This window comes from Triturus cristatus, chromosome 4_2, assembly GCF_964204655.1.
Source record: "Triturus cristatus chromosome 4_2, aTriCri1.1, whole genome shotgun sequence".
NCBI classification, from domain to species: Eukaryota; Metazoa; Chordata; class Amphibia; order Caudata; family Salamandridae; genus Triturus; species Triturus cristatus.
In genome coordinates this window covers 986,213,690-986,228,826 of record NC_140586.1, presented here as the reverse complement: position 1 = coordinate 986,228,826, position 15,137 = coordinate 986,213,690, and the positions used below count along the sequence as shown (strand labels likewise).

The 15,137-nt window shown below is 43.3% G+C and overlaps 1 protein-coding gene across 1 annotated transcript in view; it reads left to right on the top strand.

Moving 5' to 3' along the window:
- LOC146839224 (uncharacterized) overlaps nucleotides 1-6,412 on the top strand; it is a 722,084-nt gene extending 715,672 nt beyond the window's left edge. The window contains 3 exon segments of the mRNA XM_085600021.1: nucleotides 3,443-3,824; nucleotides 3,827-4,583; nucleotides 4,586-6,412. Of these exon segments, the coding sequence (XP_085456147.1) occupies nucleotides 3,443-3,824; nucleotides 3,827-4,583; nucleotides 4,586-6,366 (2,920 nt within the window). The 3' untranslated portion in view covers nucleotides 6,367-6,412.
- Nucleotides 6,413-15,137: the final 8,725 nt, after the last annotated feature.

Genomic DNA, 15,137 nt, shown 5'->3' with positions numbered 1-15,137 from the left:
GCAGCTGACAGAAGTCCAGCCTGGACGGAAGATCTGCACAAGGCACAGCTGACAGAAGTCCAGCCTGGACGGAAGATCTGCACAAGGCGCCGCTGACAGAAGTCCCTGCCTGGAAGGAAGATCCGCACAAGGCGCAGCTGACTGAAGTCCCTGCCTGGAAGGAAGATCTGCACAAGGCACCGCTGACAGAAGTCCAGCCTGGAAGGAAGATCTGCACAAGGCACAGCTGACAGAAGTCCATCCTGGAAGGAAGATCTGCACAAGGCACAGCTGACAGAAGTCCATCCTGGAAGGAAGATCTGCACAAGGCACAGCTGACAGAAGTCCATCCTGGAAGGAAGATCTGCACAAGGCACAGCTGACAGAAGTCCATCCTGGAAGGAAGATCTGCACAAGACACAGCTGACAGAAGTCCCTGCCTGGAAGGGCGATCTGCACAAGGCACAGCTGAGAAGTCCAGCATGGAAGGAAGATCAGCACAAGGCACAGCTGAGAGAAGTCCTGCCTGGAAGGAAGATCTGCACAAGGCACAGCTGAGAGAAGTCCTGCCTGGAAGGAAGATCTGCACAAGACGCAGCTGACAGAAGTCCCTGCCTGGAAGGAAGATCCGCACAAGGCGCAGCTGACTGAAGTCCCTGCCTGGAAGGAAGATCTGCACAAGGCACAGCTGACAGAAGTCCAGCCTGGAAGGAAGATCTGCACAAGGCACAGCTGACAGAAGTCCATCCTGGAAGGAAGATCTGCACAAGGCACAGCTGACAGAAGTCCATCCTGGAAGGAAGATCTGCACAAGGCACAGCTGACAGAAGTCCATCCTGGAAGGAAGATCTGCACAAGACGCAGCTGACAGAAGTCCCTGCCTGGAAGGAAGATCCGCACAAGGCACAGCTGACAGAAGTCCCTGCCTGGAAGGAAGATCCGCACAAGGCGCAGCTGACAGAAGTCCCTGCCTGGAAGGAAGATCTGCACAAGGCACAGCTGACAGAAGTCCAGCCTGGAAGGAAGATCTGCACAAGGCACAGCTGACAGAAGTCCATCCTGGAAGGAAGATCTGCACAAGGCACAGCTGACAGAAGTTCAATGAGATAGATTATCTCGCTTGTTAAGTATGAAGGGGACGAGGACAGGAGGGACCTGTGGGTAATATTAAATTATATAAATTAACGTTTGTTTGCCTTATCTGCACTTATAATGTAAAGGATGGACCCCTCGCTCTGTTTTACACAAAAGCCCCGGAAGGAGCTGCATCTTACAGAACTTTATCTACTTTAGGAAGAACTAAAGACATGCTTTTTAAAGTTGTCTTTCAGGGCCAGAACCGGGCGCTGTAAGCTGCACTAGTTTCAGGGAGATGGACAGATGTTATGGCGATATGAAACCCCCCTCAACTCACAATAATGTTCCAATCTTCCAGGTTAGAAGAAACCAGAAATGCTTGAACCAAGGGAGCTGTTGAAAGTGTCATAGGTGACTTATGAACAGCAAGGTAAATACAGGAGTTGATATTTGAGATGATCTTAAGTGAATAGGAAAGGAATGAGAAGAAGTGTTGGAATGGAGTTACTTTTGTCGTATACTTCATGAAAAGTTACTGGAAATTTTGCAGCCCAGCCTGATCCATCTCTTTTTTGAAACTCTATTGTTGTTTAAATGAAATCTTGACCATATGTGTCTATCTTAAGCTATACCTGAAGCACTTGGGTGCTCCGTGAGCGCCCTTACTTTGCTAAGTTACTCTGTGAACACTGGTAAATCACCTCCTTTCCAGACCTTAATTAGATGTCACCCGATCAACAGAACTTTTAGTTAAATTTCTGTGTATGATGAAATATTCCTTATTAAGTTTCAAAGGCTGTAAAGAAGAAGGGGGAGATTTACGAAGATTTTGCGCCGTGTTTGCATCACAAATGTGGCACAAAACAGCGCATTTTTTTTTCAAATTTGCTTTCCAGCGCTAAACTTGTTTAGAGCTGGAAATAACGTAAAAGTAATGTGAAGCAGCGCATAGCACTGCGTCGCATTACTTCACACCATGGGGGCCTGCCAAGGGGGGTGCATGGGCGTTCCCGTGCAACCACCCAAGGTTTCTCACGCTAAACCCAATTGACCAAATACAGTAGATTGGGTTTAGCGTGAGAAAACTGCGCCCTTTTAAACTAGACGCGAGCATGCATGCTGCACTGTGCAATACACATACAAAGTGGGAAAAGCTTTCCCTCGTGTCTGGCATAGTATTTTGTACAGGAAGGGTGTCCTTCCTGTACAAAACCAATGCTGGACTCACACACACACACACACACACCCCCTACGCTCTGGTGCTAAGGTGTGTGCATGGCGCAGGACCGCTGTAATCAGAGCCGGCGCAAGGGAAAGGGAAGGAGAGAGCCATATCTGGGAAAATATGGTGCTCTCCTGCTCCCTCCCTGTCGCGCAACGCATCGCAGCCTCTTTGCGGGGAGACTGCGCTGCATTGCGTGGAGATTTGTTAAATGTCCCCTGAAATGTCTTTTAAAATTATTTAAACATTTTGAATTCTCATTCCATTATATTTCAATTTAGTAATTTTAAATATCTTTACATCCAACAGAAAACAAGCCTTGAATGTATGAAATGACCATCAATAATGAAGCGAATGCTGTAAATCTTCAATAATAGCAGAAATAATGAGCTACAGTATTCAGGAAAACAACAGCGCAGCATCAAGGGCGGTTCAGTGATTGTAAGAGGCTGAGCTGTGCACCTCCACGCCACAAGACGAAGAAATGTCCTTAGGAAAATTAAGGCAACAACAATAACAAACCGCCTCCTACATAAACAAGTGTCCAACACCAGCTTTGATCATGGGATCGGTGTGATGTGATTACCGCAGTGCTCTGTTTTCTAATATAATGACAAGCCATCATTCCATGCTCTGGGTGTATTGTAAACTCTACCTGGCCAAACCACAGTAACCAGAGAAGAACAACAGAGCGAAGCCAGACAATTGACGGGTAAAGGAAAGATGAGTTCTTCTATCTAAAATGCAACAGACTGTCCCAATTTGCATTGGCCAAAAGCAAGATACATCTTTACCTGCAAGCGTGCATAGCCTTAATCCAATCTAAAAGCACAATCGCCTACAAAGACACCTTTTACGTATTAGGAGTGTGGCAAATGTTTGGTGGCTATTGCATTTTATTGTTAAAGCAGAAATTAAAAGTGCAAAATACGGCACACAAATAAAGTGTGTGAGAAAAACACGAGTGCTTTATCAGCCATGTTGGCCCATCAGGAAATACAGTCATGAGATATAGACAAATATATACCCGACCCACAGGCACTAACCAAGAAAAGAAGAATCATACACATACAGCAAGAGCTTTAGTTTGTCATCACTACTCAAGCTTCATCAGCAAACATACACAGGGCAAAAACCATTCAAGTGCAGTGAATGTGTAAAGAGCTTTAGTAGGTTATCACACCTACTAAGACACCAGCGAACACACACAGGAGAAAAGCCATACCATTGCAGTGAATGTGGGAAGAGCTTTAGTCGACTATCAAAGCTACAAAGACATCAGCGAACACACACGGGGGAAAAGTCATACCATTGCAGTGAATGTGCAAAGTGCTTTAGTCACTTTTTAAGCCTTCAAAGTCATCAGCGAACACACATGGAGGAAACACCATTCAAGTGCACTGAATGTGCAAAGTGCTTTAGAGAGTTATCACACCTTCAAAGTCATCAGCGAACACACACAGGGGACAAACCATTTCAATGCAGTGAATTTGTGAAGAGCTTTAGTCGATTATCAGGCCCACAAAGTCATCAGCGAACACACACAGAGGGGAAAAACCCTATCATTGTAGTGAATGTGACAGTAGTTTTCGCTTTTCTTCAGCATTAAGGTATCATCAGCGATCTCACACAGGAGAAAAACCATTCAAGTGCAGTGAATGTGTGAAGAGCTTTAGTCAATTATCAAACCTTCAAATACATCAGCAAACTCACACAGGAGAAAAACCATTCAAGTGCAATGAATGTGCAAAGTGCTTTAGTCAGTTATCACACCTTCAAAGACATCAGCTAACACACACAGGGGAAAAACCATTCAAGTGCTGTGAATGTGTGAAGAGCTTTAGTCAGTTATCAAACCTCCAAACACATCAGCGAATACACACAGGAGAAAGAACATTCAAGTGCAATGAATGTGCAAAGTGCTTTAGTCAGTTATCAAGCCTTCAAAGTCATCAGCGAACACACACGGGGGAAAAACCCTATCATTGTAGTGAATGTGACAGACATTTTTGCAGCTCTTCTGCATTAAGGTATCATCAGCTAACTCACACAGGAGAAAAACCTTTCAAGTGCAATGAATGTGCAAAGTGCTTTAGTCAGTTATCAAGCCTTCAAAGTCATCAGCGAACACACACGGGGGAAAAACCCTATCATTGTAGTGAATGTGACAGACATTTTTGCAGCTCTTCAGAATTAAGGTATCATCAGCTAACTCACACAGGAGAAAAATCATTCAAGTGCATTGAATGTGGGAAGAGCTTTAGTCGATTATCAGAGCTACAAAGTCATCAGCGAACACACACGGGGAAAAACCATTCAAGTGCAGTAAATGTGTAAAACGCTTTACTAGGTTATCATACCTACGAAGACACGAGCGAACACACACAGGAGAAAAACCCTTCAAGTGCAGTGAATGTGCAAAGTGCTTTAGTCGGTTAACTGACCTAAAAAGTCATCAGCGAATACACACGGGGGAAAAACCCTATCATTGTAGTGAATGTGACAGTAGTTTTCGCGACTCTTCAGCATTAAGGTATCATCAGCGAATTCACACAGGAGAAAAACCATTTAAGTGCAATGAATGTGCAAAGTGCTTTAATCAATTATCACAGCTACAAAGTCATCAGCGAACACACACAGGAGAAAAACCATTTAAGTGCAATGAATGTGCAAAGTGCTTTAATCAATTATCACAGCTACAAAGTCATCAGCGAACACACACAGGAGAAAAGCCATTCAAGTGCAGTGAATGTGCAAAGTGCTTTAGTGCATTATCAAGCCTTCAAAGACATCAGCAAACACACACAGTAGAAAAGCCATTCAAGTGCAGTGAATGTGCAAAGTGCTTTAGTGAGTTATCAAGACTTCAAACACATCAGCGAACACACACAGGGGAAAAACCCTATCATTGTAGTGAATGTGACAGTAGTTTTCGCTTCTCTTCAGCATTAAGGTATCATCAGCAAACTCACACAGGAGAAAAACCATTCAAGTGCAATGAATGTGGTAAGAGCTTTAGTCAATTATCTGTTCTACAAAGACATCAGCGAACACACACGGGGGAAAAGCCATTCAAGTGCTGTGAATGTGTGAAGAGCTTTAGTCAGTTATCAAACCTCCAAACACATCAGCGAATACACACAGGAGAAAGAACATTCAAGTGCAATGAATGTGCAAAGTGCTTTAGTCAGTTATCAAGCCTTCAAAGTCATCAGCGAACACACACGGGGGAAAAACCCTATCATTGTAGTGAATGTGACAGACATTTTTGCAGCTCTTAAGCATTATGGTATCATCAGCTAACTCACACAGGAGAAAAACCATTCAAGTGCAATGAATGTGCAAAGTGCTTTAATCAATTATCAAGCCTTCAAAGTCATCAGCGAACACACACGGGAGAAAAGCCATTCAAGTGCAGTGAATGTGCAAAGTGTTTTAGTGCGTTATCAAGCCTTCAAGCACATCAGCGAACACACACGGGGGAAAAACCGTATCATTGTAGTGAATGTGACAGTAGTTTTAGTTACTCTTCAGCATTAAGGGATCATCAGAGAACACACATAGGAGAAAAACCATTTAAGTGCAATGAATGTGTAAAGTGCTTTAATCGATTATCACAGCTACAAAGTCATCAGCGAACACACACAGGAGAAAAGCCATTCAAGTGCAGTGAATGTGCAAAGTGCTTTAGTGCGTTATCAAGCCTTCAAGCACATCAGCGAACACACACGGGGGAAAAAACGTATCATTGTAGTGAATGTGACAGTAGTTTTCGCGTCTCTTCAGCATTAAGGTATCATCAGCGAATTCACACAGGAGAAAAACCATTTAAGTGCAATGAATGTGTTAAGAGCTTTCGTCAGTTATCTGTTCTACAAAGACATCAGCTAACACACTCAGGGGAAAAACCATTCAAGTGCAGTAAATGTGTAAAAAGGTTTACTAGGTTATCATACCTACGAAGACACAAGCGAACACACAAAGGGGAAAAACTATTCAAGTGCAGTGAATGTGTAAAAAGCTTTAGCCACCTGTCAAACCTACAAACACATCCGCGAACACACACAGGGGAAAAAGAAGGGCACTGAAAGTGTGAAGGGCTTTTGTCAATTTTCGATCCCACACAGCCCTCAGTGAATACACTCCTTAATTTAACTCACATGGAAATAATCCTAGAGATGCAGAGACTCTGGAAAGAACTTAACCCCTTCAGCGCTGGGCGAATTCCGCCGCGGTGCTGAAGGGTTCGAGCGCGGGCGGGCTCATGACGGAACGGTTCCGTCATGAGCACAGCTCAACCGTGGCTCATGACGGAACCGTTCCGTCATGAGCATGGAAGGGGTTAAGAACATCAAAAATAATATTGACCCATCTGAGGACATAGACAAGAGCAGAACAGTGCAGTTATTGTGAGAGGAATGAATTACGGAAAAAGATCAAATTCAAATTATGTGGGACATTGAAATACCAGATGATAGAAGACCCGACTAGCAGTAAAGAAGAAAACCAGATAACAGTATTCGCAAAATTATAAAAGTGTTTGTTTCCAGAGACTGTTCACTTCCGTACACATAGCAAAGCAACATGATGCACCAGGATACACAGTGGGAGGCAAGCACAATGTGGACTAAAAGAAAAGAAACATTCTTTATTTTTTTGGTGAAGAAGATATACAAAAAATAACATTCAATCGTACCTGATCACACTACCTGTAAAAGCAACACTGAACCACACTGGAACTAACAACGGTACTTTCAGCTAACTTGTCAGATTAGTGATAAAACCTATAAACCCAACACACCCAGAGTGAACATGTTGTCAGAGCTCTGGAGATGGGATGCTTCATTCGTAAAATTTATGTATTACTATTAACAAATGCCACTGCAGTATATGTAATGAACTAAAGCGAAGCACAGGTGTTCAAGAAATAACCTATTTTTAGATATAAAAGGGCATATACCTTGTTTTAAGTAACGTTTGCTGCATCTTTTATAGACTATTATCGGTTGATGGATCAGCTCGTGCCTCGGGCCTTATAACAAAGTGTGACCCGTGGCTCCTCTCCGAATTGGCTCTCCCTATTCATTTTGTGACTTGCCAAACTCTACTTTTTACTAGAATTGAGCCACTGTAAGCAGCAGACTCTGTTTGAAGAATGTGGTGAAACAGCGAAATCCCACATCAAAAGCATATATGTGCCAGGACAATCCGTTGCACTCCCAGCAACTCGTCTTCCACACTGATTGTCCCTTGTCCTCAAATGTTCTGAAGGATTTGTCGTATGAATGCCAGAAGTGGCAGTGACATTCATGAAGCTAAAGCTAACAGGAGTGTGTGGGAGATAGAGAGGGGGAGAGATAAAGAGAGTGAGAGAGACAAAGAAAGGGGGAGAAAAAGAGAGAGAAATGGAAGGAGGGGGAACGGCAGGTGATTTGTATTCACTTAAAAATAGAAGAAGCAGCCGAATACATGTCAATGTGTGACATCACCAGAGAAACGGGCTGAACACCTGTGAATTTATATATTTATTTTTAATACCTATAGACCCATGTCATGGAATAAACAGAGCACAAGTAAGAAATAGTGAAGGAGCCCATTATCATATGCAAATCACAATGATGGCCTGTTTTAAAAACAAGAAACGTAAAATAATGTAAAAAGAAGTTTTAGTTTCAGTTTTTATAAATCATGTGTTTTTCCCACTATCAGTTTGTAACTAAACTCGGAAATGACTGAAAGTGCAAATATTTTTAAACAGATATGTGGAACTTGGAAATTACATGTTTAAACAGTTTTCAGCGAATAAAAAAAATGTGATTTTAATTTGCGTTTGTTTCCTGGCGTTGTTCTTGATCCAGCCCCTAAGCCCCAAAGTGTTTCACATTTACAGTGTATTAAGCAACAGAAGGGCTAATTTTGTCAAGTTCTCTGTTCCGCTCTTGCGCCGCTCACACAAATAAATAAAGGGGACGCTGCTGGTGGGATGGATAGTTACAAACACTCTGAGGCCTGTGTTTGCAGATGCAAATAACAAAGTACAATTCCCAGTCGCAGGCTAAGGAGCGAGGTGGAACTGAGTCCCTTTTCTAGGTAATAGTGGGGGGACCCCATCAAACTGTGTCGACCCCCGACATGTGCCGTGCTGATAAAGCAATCGTGAATTTGAGTAATTTACGATGAATTGAAATGAGAGACAGAGAAGAAGAGAGCGAGGTGCAGGATATATTAACGAAAATGAAAAAAGAGACACAAGACTTTACCCTGTTCTGTGTACAAGCACTTTACGTAAACAAGTTGTGCTGTGCGTTGTGAACAGGCTGTCAACCCCTTTGTATGTAAATGAGCTTCTGTAACCATACACCCCAGGCACCCATCTCTTCTAGCGTGGATGATAATGTGAGCACTGTAAGGTAATCACAAACAAGGGCTATATTGAGAAATAATCATCTTCCAGGTCACACAGCTTTGGTTATGTAGTTCTTTATTATTTTTTTTAAATTTACTTTAATGTGCAACAATTCTCCAGGTTACGTTTTCTCAGTATATCGCTTTATATCGCTCTTTGCGCTCCATCAGTTAAACGTGAGGTTTCATGTAGGATTTGTTGTTAGTGTCCCTAGACCATGTCTCAATCCATTTGTCCTCGATTTGTCGGCATGTGTTTTGTCCACACACTGGTCTAGGATGGGCCTTCTCAAGGTAGAAAGTGCTGTAAAAGGAATAATAAATCAGACATATTTGAAATTGTATCTAAACAAATGTGTGCCTTTCAGTTATCAGGCACCACCAGACTAACATCTACACATGTAATTGAGCACCAGACTAAAGTGACTCCTCCCTGTATAAATATGTGCCATCGCTAATCGGGCTGATGGTTCCGCTGATGCGCACAGCAAATAAAGTTTCTGGGATTCCGCACATTGGACTAAATTTTAGTTGCTGAAGTTTCACGCACTTTCGCTGACGCGCACAGCTTATAAGTTTGGGGATATTGCACACTGTAAGCAGATCACTGAAGTTCACCCTTAAGTAGTAACTAGGTCAAACATACATAATACGTACAACATGCAAAATGTCACTGCCCCTCCCTACTTGTTGACATCTCCAGGAGTTCCTCCTCTCTCGTGGCTGAAGTGGAAGAAGGTTTTCACACATTATGCTCGTGTCTGTGGCACTTCCTTAAGCGCAGAGAGGAAAGCCTCATGGTTAATGCATTGTTTGGGCTCTGAGGGACAAGAATTCTTTGAACCCCTTCCTGAGCTCTCTGATAGTGGCTCTGCCACTCTTAATGAATGCGAGATCTGCATCAAAAAGTTGGACTTGCACTACCTCCCCAAAGTGAGTACTGTCCTTGAACAATATCACATCGGTAGAACGATGCAAAGGCAGGATGAGTCGGTCGAACAGTACAAAACTACCTTGCGCAAATTGGCTGCCACGTGCAATTTTGGTGCAGCTTTAGAGGAGCAGTTTATGTTGGGATGCGCCCTCGACAAAACGAGAGACCCCCTGTGGCAAAAAGACACGCCATCGCTTCAAGAAGTGCTGACCATAGTCGCTAGCATTCAAAAGCGTGTGTTGATATTATGCACAAAGACAGTTCAGGTGATAAAAAGAAGAACATTAATGTCAAGGTGCTGGTGGATAGTGTCAAGTACCTGTCCCAAAAGGCTAGACTTCCGCAGGAGCCGATGACTATTCCGCAATTCCCAACCAAGTTGCCCAAGCACTGCACACGCAATATATATATGCGCACTTAGGCAACCCAAGGGGGGGGAAGGGGAGTTGGAAGAAAAGAGAAAACGCCACGTCTTGCTTCTCCGACAGGACTGCTTCTACTAGGCTGGATACATCTTGCTTCTCTAGACTGGATTGCTTCTTCTAGGTAGGATCCTTCCTGCAAGACAGATCTAAGTTTTAATTCTCATACAGTCTTTTCCTCAATTCTATGTAAAACCCACTGCAATTACCTGTCTCAACTAAGTGGCTATCTTTTCTCTTGTTGGTTGCCTTCTACAGTCTCTGATTCTAATGACTCTTGTAACCTTATGTAGAATTCCTTGTATAACAGTCTTTATTTCTTTATTTACAGAGGAAGTTCCTGTGCTGTCTGGTTTCAGGTGAATCCCAGCAGGTGTGGTAATCTTCGTTACGTTGGTAAGTACCTTTATATATATATATATATAACAACACATACATTCAGATGTTAGTTGGTCTACTTCCTTCTTTATTTCTCTCTGTCCTTAGGGTAAAGTTCTCTCCAATCTCTGTGGACGTGTCAACACTGGAAACATGCAATTCTATCTAACTCCAAGTTGCCTGAAGCGCAATAGGTAAGCTGACTGAGATACGAACCTAGCGCTTCCTAGAATGAGTCCACTTCAATATTCGTTCTCAAAACAAGTCTGACTCAGTTCCAAGAAATTGTAGGATACTACAGTCTTACCTTCCGCAGCCGCGGAAGCCGAAAGTTCAGGAAAATACTTGGATACTCACGAACCCAGACCTGGCAAACCTGATAATATGCCGCTACAATTACTGCGACCGAATTCCTCAGGTAAACAGTTGAAGTGCGCAGTTTGCCGCGCAGACAATCGCGAGCACAGCTGTGAGAGGAAAAAGGTAGAACCACTAGACTGCCAAACTCGATTGGTATCACCGGCGGCCATCTTGAGATTCCGCGAGGTACCAATCAATAGTCTAATCAAGGGATTAAGAAGATCTTTGGGGATAGGTCTTTTCATGATCATAATCGGAGCACCTAAAAGATATTACACCAAACTGGGAAGTGTCCTTACATGTTTAGCGGACTGAATCGCGCAGTCCTGACAGTACCCCCCACCAAAACTCCTCCTTCATCTCCCTTGGGTTTCTTAGGGTACCTACTGTGAAATTCTCTGATCAATCGTTGAGCGTGCAAGTTGTTCTTCGGTTCCCAACTTCTTTCCTCAGGACCGAAACCCTTCCAATCAACCAGATAGAACAATTTTCCTCGCCTAACTCTAGAGTCTAGGATTGGCTTAACTTCAAACTCCTCCCCAGACTGGAACTGAAGAGGCTTGGAAGGACCTTTCTTTCTCAAATTCAGTGGGCTCTTCCTTAGTAGGGAAACATGAAAAACTGAATGAATCTTGAGTCTCGGAGGAAGCCGCACCTTAACACTAACTAGATTCAACATCTTTTCTACTTGAAAGGGACCAATGTACCTAGGCTGAAACTTTCGATTCCCTTTTAATCGTAAATTCCGTGTAGAAACCCAGACCTCCTCCCCTGACTCAAATATTGGACTGGGACGCCTCTTCTTATCTGCTTGTTTCTTGTAAGAGGCCTTAGCCTTGATTAAATTATCTGTAGCTTGTTGATAAGCTTTACGAAGATTCTGAATTACTTCCTCCACTGCAGGAACCTCACTATCTTGTCAAGGGATTAAGAAGATCTTTGGGGATAGGTCTTTTCATGATCATAATCGGAGCACCTAAAAGATATTACACCAAACTAGGAAGTGTCCTTACATGTTTAGCGGACTGAATCGCGCAGTCCTGACAGATAGATTAGTTGAACCCAAATCGAGCACCACTTCAAAGCCCTTTAACACAAATAATTTTCAGGGGAAGTGTTTCAGGTGTGGCAACCCTGGTCATATGACCAACTTTAAAGACTGCCCAGGCTGGAAGGCCATGTGCAAAACTTGTGATAGGAAAAGTCACGTCTCAAAGAGCTGCAGAACGGGCAACGAGCATAAAAAAGTCAGGGAAGTTGATCTTTATAAAGAAGATTTGGAAGGAATCAATATTCTCCCAGTCACAGGGAATGCTAGTGATGGCCCTCAGGAGCTGGTTTTGATCAATGATGCTCCTGTGAGCATGCTCGTCGACTCTGGGGCCAAGGTAAGACTATTCCCCAAAACATTTAATGAGCATAATCTGCTGGGCAAAGTCACCCTGTTGAAGCCAGACATTAGACAAAAAGGTTAAGGTGGAGTGACTATTGAGTTGCTGGGTTATTTCTGGGGCACAATTGACTTCAAAGGGAGAGTCATCCCTGGTAAAATCTGTGTCTCGATGAAGCGGGACTCGCTCATAAGTTGGTTCCATCAACGTGATTTTCATATCTGCCTTGATCCCAATGAGATCTGTCTGCCTAAAAGAATTACCACCAGTTATGGTTGTTAGTAATGCTAATCGAAACTGGATCAAGGAATTCACTGAGGACTTTGCTGGTGAAATGAGTTTGTCTCAAAAACTATGTACATCGTAGAAAGGTCAAATCTAACGCTGTTCCAAAAACAGCTAAGGTCAGGAATGCACCTCTGTTAGTAAGGGAGAGCATGAAAGTTGAATTAGACAATCTCTTAGCCAAGTGCATCATTCAAGAAGTTGAAGCAACGGAGTGGGTCTCTCCTGTTGTTATGGCCCACAAGCCAATGGGGAGGCCAGGCTCTGTGTCAGCTCGAAGGAGCTCAACAAATCAGTTATTATTGATCATTACTCTTTACCCAACATAACTAAAATGCTGTGTTCTCTTGAGGGGGCGAGGCATTTTTCTTCCTTGGGCTTGACCTCCGCCTTTCACCAGGTCAGGCTTCACTCCTCTTCCCAGGATCTTACCTCCTTTGTAACACCCTTTGGTACCTTTAGATTTCTAAGAATGCCTTTCAGACTGATTTCTGCAGCTTCAGTGTTTCAGAGGGAGATGGAAGGCATTCTTGGGGGCCTGCAGGGTGTCAAGGTGTACCCAGATGATGGGCTCATCTTTGGTGTGGATCTTGAGGAGCATGATGGGAGGCTGAGGTCAGTATTGAAGAAGTTACGAGATGCTTACCTCACGCTTAGGGCTGACCAGTGCAAATTTGATGACAAAGAAATAGAGTACCTAGGGCATTTTGTGTCCGCTGCAGCCATCAAACCCAAAGTGTCATTGGTAAGCACCCTTTGTAATTTGCGCACCCCTTTAAACAAAGAAGAGTTTGTAAAGTTTCTGGGCATGGCTGAATTTTATCACAAGTTCGTTCTGAACTTTGCAGGGAAAACCTCTTGTTTGAGGTCTCTCCTCCTGAAGGGAAGCACATTTGTTTGGTCCAAGGGCTGTGAGGAAGAGTTTGAGTGCATTTACAAACATCTGAATGAAGCAACTTGTCTAGGAAGTTTTGACCCCACAAAGGTATCTTATCTCATGACTAGGGGTAAGGAGCTGTTCTTTTGCAAAAGGTTGCTAGGGAGGATTAAGCCATTCTTTTAGTCTCTAGGCCCTTGAGGGGTGCTGAATGAAACTATTCTGTTGTGGAGAAAGAAGCTCTGGGTGTCTTCTCCAAGAAAGGCATTGACTTTGTCTCCCATAGCATACGGAAGTGGGTTGTGGCTCTACAAAAATTTGACTTTGACATCCCATACTTACCTGGTTCCAACAATATCATGGCAGACTATCTGTCAAGGCTCGGAGGTGAGGAGTGTGAAATGAGAGATGATGTTGAGTGGTTTGGAGGTGAAGAACTGGAAGAAGGAATTAATGTGTGTGTGATTAGTGAAGGGATGATTTCTGAGACCGAGTGGAGGGAACCTCACATGAACGATTTAGACTTGCAGAAAGTCCTAACCATGGTCACAGGTGGCTGGTGTGAGAAGAAGGACTGTGAAGACGTCCTTGAAGGCTTTTGGCAAGTTAGGGAAGATCTGGCGGTGGAGGATGGTCTCCTCATGCATGTTCGTAAGTTGGTTGCACCCCTTGCACTAAGGGATACGCTAGTAAAGAGTGCTCATGCCTTGCACATGGGCATTGTCAAGACAAAGAAAATAATGAGGGAAGCATAGTGGTGGCCTGTCATAGATGTACATGTAGAGAGGTTAGTGTGTGAATGTGCTGAATATGCGTGTTGTGACACGATATTGAAGTGCAGGACACAACCCATGGTTATTAGGGAACAGGCTACTGGTCCGTGGACGGACATTTCTATAGATATTTTGGGACCTGTGTAGTTGAAGACTGGGGATCACTATTTGATCGTGTGTATTGATATGTTTTTCTGTTGGCCTGATATCAAGGTGGTTGATTCCGTTGAGTCTGGTGTAGTGATTGAGTTTCTAGCAGAGTTATTTGAACGTGAGGCTTTCCAGTTAACACTCTTGTCAGACAATGGTGTTCAGTTCGAATCACTGACAGAATTTCGATGTCAAAAATATCGGATCCGAAATATCGATGTCAAGAATATCGAAGACCTATCTACATTATGGTAAGTACAAAAATATCCACACAAAAATTTTGTTATCAAAAATATCGTTAAAAATTTTGTTTTTTTTAAAAGTTATAAAATATTGTAAAATTAAGTAAATAATAAATATATTTAATATACACATAGTTAAAAATAGGTTTAAAATGATAAGTAATACATATAATGTAAAAACAATTAAACATAAAATATAATATATATACTTACTTCATACTATTTACAACTAAGGGGTTTATTCCGATCTCGGTCGGAAAGCTCACCGAGAGCAGTCCGTAGCCTTACCTTACGACCGAATCGTTCCAGGAGCTGGACCGTCCGGGCGAAGAAGTACGATACGGAAATGTGCCAAATTCCCGACCGACACGTACGCTCCAACTCTATCCACAATTTCCGTACGAGCCGGATCCGTAAACGCCCAATCGGTCGCACAGAACCATTTTCACTGCATTTTCCGGGCGGACAACTACGATGCGTACTTCCTACGCGCCGAACGGGTCGCCACGTCCAGCACGTCACAGCATACGGAAAAGCTGCATATCAGGTACGATTCGCGTCAGAACACAATCCACGGCTACGAGACGGACCAGATAGCAACGGGTACGAGATGGAGCAACAAGCAGCGTGTACGAGATGAAC